A 3,298-nucleotide genomic window follows, 5' to 3' on the forward strand; every position below is an offset into this window, starting at 1 on the left:
GATTGTCGGTGAAGATAATGTGAAAATTCTTAGAGTGATGTAGCTTCAAGTGACTATACTCTTAATGGTGGAGTATGATTATCGGTGAAGACAATGAAAGTTTATGTATTATTTTCAATCAAGGTGGAGATTGTTGGAGTTGATTGAAAATATACATGTTGAAAAAGTCTCACATCGCTTAATTTTGTGAATAAAGAGAGAGTCCAATGCTATATATAGGATACAAGTTCTTTGAAGTTTCATCTCGCTTAGTTTTGTGAAGGAAGAGGAATTCCAAGGCTATATATCATATTCAAATTTTTCATTCCAAGATGCACCTGTCAAAAGCACTTTAAGTTTGTATTTGTCTTTATTTTATATATTTTTCTCTTATACTCTTGGTTTATAGTGTTGTGAGGGGTAATTAAATATTTTGTTTTACAAAGTGCAAGTGTATTAGGGCCTTGGGGTGATTGAGGGTAGTCTATGTGTTGTAACAATTTTTGTATAGGGTTATCCTCTGGTTGTCATTTGACAACGGTAGTAGTTTTTTCTCCGATTTTTGAGTTTCCACGTTAATCTCTTATGTTGCTATTATATTCCTCTTTTTCTATATGCCTTACTTATCCTAACAAGTAGAAGCAGTATGCAGTGATCTTGCTAATATGACAATCCAAACTATTTCAAATTATATTGGTATGGTGTTAGTTATTGTGATTAGATTTTTCTATTTTAATTTATTATATTCTAATTATTAACTCTCTAAATTGATGTTATTGTAGATCAATTAAATTTGGATAAGGTTGAGGATGATGCACATCTCAATTCTGGAGAAAACATAGACCAAAATAATGATATTTTTGATGGGGAGGATATTGCAGTCGATTTTTATGAAGAAGGATAGGGGAGGTATATGTTGAAATTAAACTTATTAGACACTATAGTTATTTTATTATTCGATTTATGTTGCAATTAGATTTTGTTCAAAATTTATTTTGATTTGTATTTTATATTATTTTGTAGTGTGTAATGACTATGTTTTGAATTTAAATTTGAATTTAAATAATAAATTTGTGAAATTATATTATTTTGAAAATTTCAAAGAATCTAAGTGTCATGCTTTTTTTTAGAGATCGAGATATATAATTATAGAGATAAATTTATTCAATCTAATTATTCAAATTTATTCAATATAATTATGTGATTCGAGCCATTAGATAATAGTTCGACCAATATGTTAGTGAACACTTGTTCCGCGCATTAGAGCATTGTTACACATATATACAAAACCCAGGAGTAAGGGCCCGTTTGAAAAGGTTTTAAACAACAGTTTCATGATTTTTTTAAATTGAAAAACAAAAAACTTGTTTGATACATTTGTTTCTCAAAACTATTTCTAAAAACACTTTCAAAATTCAGTGTTTTAAAATCTAAAAAACTGAAACTATCAAAATATGTTTTGATTTTCAATTTTCAGTTTTACTTTTTAATTTTCAATTAAGGTAAGTTGGAAAAAAAATACGGTTTTATTAATCGGATTATAGTAATTACTTGCAATATTTTTTAATTGTAGTATTTCACTCTAAATCTATCGTTAATCCTCATATATTGTTAATGAAAATTAAAATTCTCACTCTCAATTATTCTCTCTCTAATTATTCCTCATTAAGTGAATAGTATATTTTTATACATTAAATGAATTGTGTATATATATTCAAACCAACACTCAAACATAATTTTTATACATTAACTGAATTGTATATTTTATCATTAATTATTAACAATATTTTAATAAACTTAAATGCATATTAACTGAACTTTAATATTTTCAAAAAATATATCACAATTATTTTTATTTAGTAAAATAGATTTTTAAAATATAGATTATCAAACAAGCTATATTGTCCTATTTTAAAAAAATAGTTTTTACAAATTATACTATCAAACATATTTTTTCACTTTTTAATTTTTAAAACAGTTTTCAAAAATTGAATAATCAAATAAATTCTTTTTATTTTATTTTCTCAAAAACAAATTTATAAAATAGATTTGTAAAACAGATTTTAAAAACTAAAATTAAGAAGAGATCCAAACACACCCTAAATGTGCCGCTCATTTAAGTCAATTAGTTCCATTATTTTTTTTGACACAATATTAGTCAATATTCAAAAACTGAAAAGTTTAAAAACTCAAAGCAAGTAGAAGAAAATAATGCAAATTCAGTTATTGTATCTCATTTTTCATACTCTCGCATATTTGTTTACTCCAACATACTATATCGTGTCAAGGGTGTTGTTTGTTGACTTTATTTTTCAAATGCAGACCTTTATTTATTTATACATGTTACGCTATGTATCCAATTGCTATGTTTTGACCAAATTAAACGTGCAATTATTTTTTTAATATATTTCACGCTTATATATATATATATATATATATATATATATATATATATATATATATATATATATATATATATATATATATATTATATAATTCAATTAGAAACAATAACCTCTATTCACGCCAATAAAGTGAGAAAGCCATCAAATACTTCGCTCTCATTCACCAGCTCAACCAATTCAAAACATGGAAATAAAGAGGTATTTGAGTAGAATAGGCCATCGGCGTCTCGACTATGGCGGCACAACCACCACCGGCCAACGAAAGAAGATGCAGATCATGCGGATGAGAGGTCCTCGTAGGGCTCGGAGGGTGAGAACAAGCCCAAAGCTAAGATGGATGATAAGATCACCATTGAAGTTGGTGACAAAGGTTAAGAATGTTTATATGAACTTTATGTTGAAGTTGGCTGGTAATGTAGGAGGGGCATTGAACACTGATAACAAATTTGGTGTGAAACGGATTCCAAAAGCTCCTCAACTGTCTTCTGAAGGTTGTTCTGGTGATGCATTTGAGGCTAGACTTATATTTGAGATTTCTAAGAACTTGGTTGCTTCACAATATAACTATATTCCATGTAATTGATTGTTATTTTGTTTTCTTAATTTTATTGTAAAATCTTCCACATGGTTGCCTATAGGAAATGTTAAGGAATGGATTCAAGTGTTTCTTAATTTGGAGTACTTTGCAAGAATACATTTTTTTTTTCAAAAAAAGTTGAATCATTATCACTACTTATGATCATACTCTTCTTAATGTAAAATCTTAATTTGGAGTACTTTGCAAGAATATTTTTTTTTTTCAAAAAAATTTGAATCATTACCACTACTTATGATCATACTCTTCTTAATGTAAAATAAGTAAAAAATAAAAAGTTTATAGCTCGGCGCATCGTGTGCTCAACTTATAAACATCT

The 3,298-nt window shown here is 27.1% G+C and overlaps 1 protein-coding gene across 1 annotated transcript; it reads left to right on the forward strand.

The window, feature by feature from the left end:
- The first annotated feature begins 2,494 nt into the window (after nucleotides 1–2,494).
- On the forward strand, nucleotides 2,495–3,036 carry LOC127126826 (uncharacterized). The gene has a single exon (XM_051055829.1). The coding sequence runs from the start codon at nucleotides 2,569–2,571 to the stop codon at nucleotides 2,965–2,967; it is 399 nt and encodes a 132-aa protein (XP_050911786.1). The 5' UTR covers nucleotides 2,495–2,568; the 3' UTR covers nucleotides 2,968–3,036.
- The last annotated feature ends 262 nt before the right edge of the window (nucleotides 3,037–3,298 follow it).

The sequence above is a fragment of the Lathyrus oleraceus genome, chromosome 3 (genome assembly GCF_024323335.1).
Source record: "Lathyrus oleraceus cultivar Zhongwan6 chromosome 3, CAAS_Psat_ZW6_1.0, whole genome shotgun sequence".
NCBI classification, from domain to species: domain Eukaryota; kingdom Viridiplantae; phylum Streptophyta; class Magnoliopsida; order Fabales; family Fabaceae; genus Lathyrus; species Lathyrus oleraceus.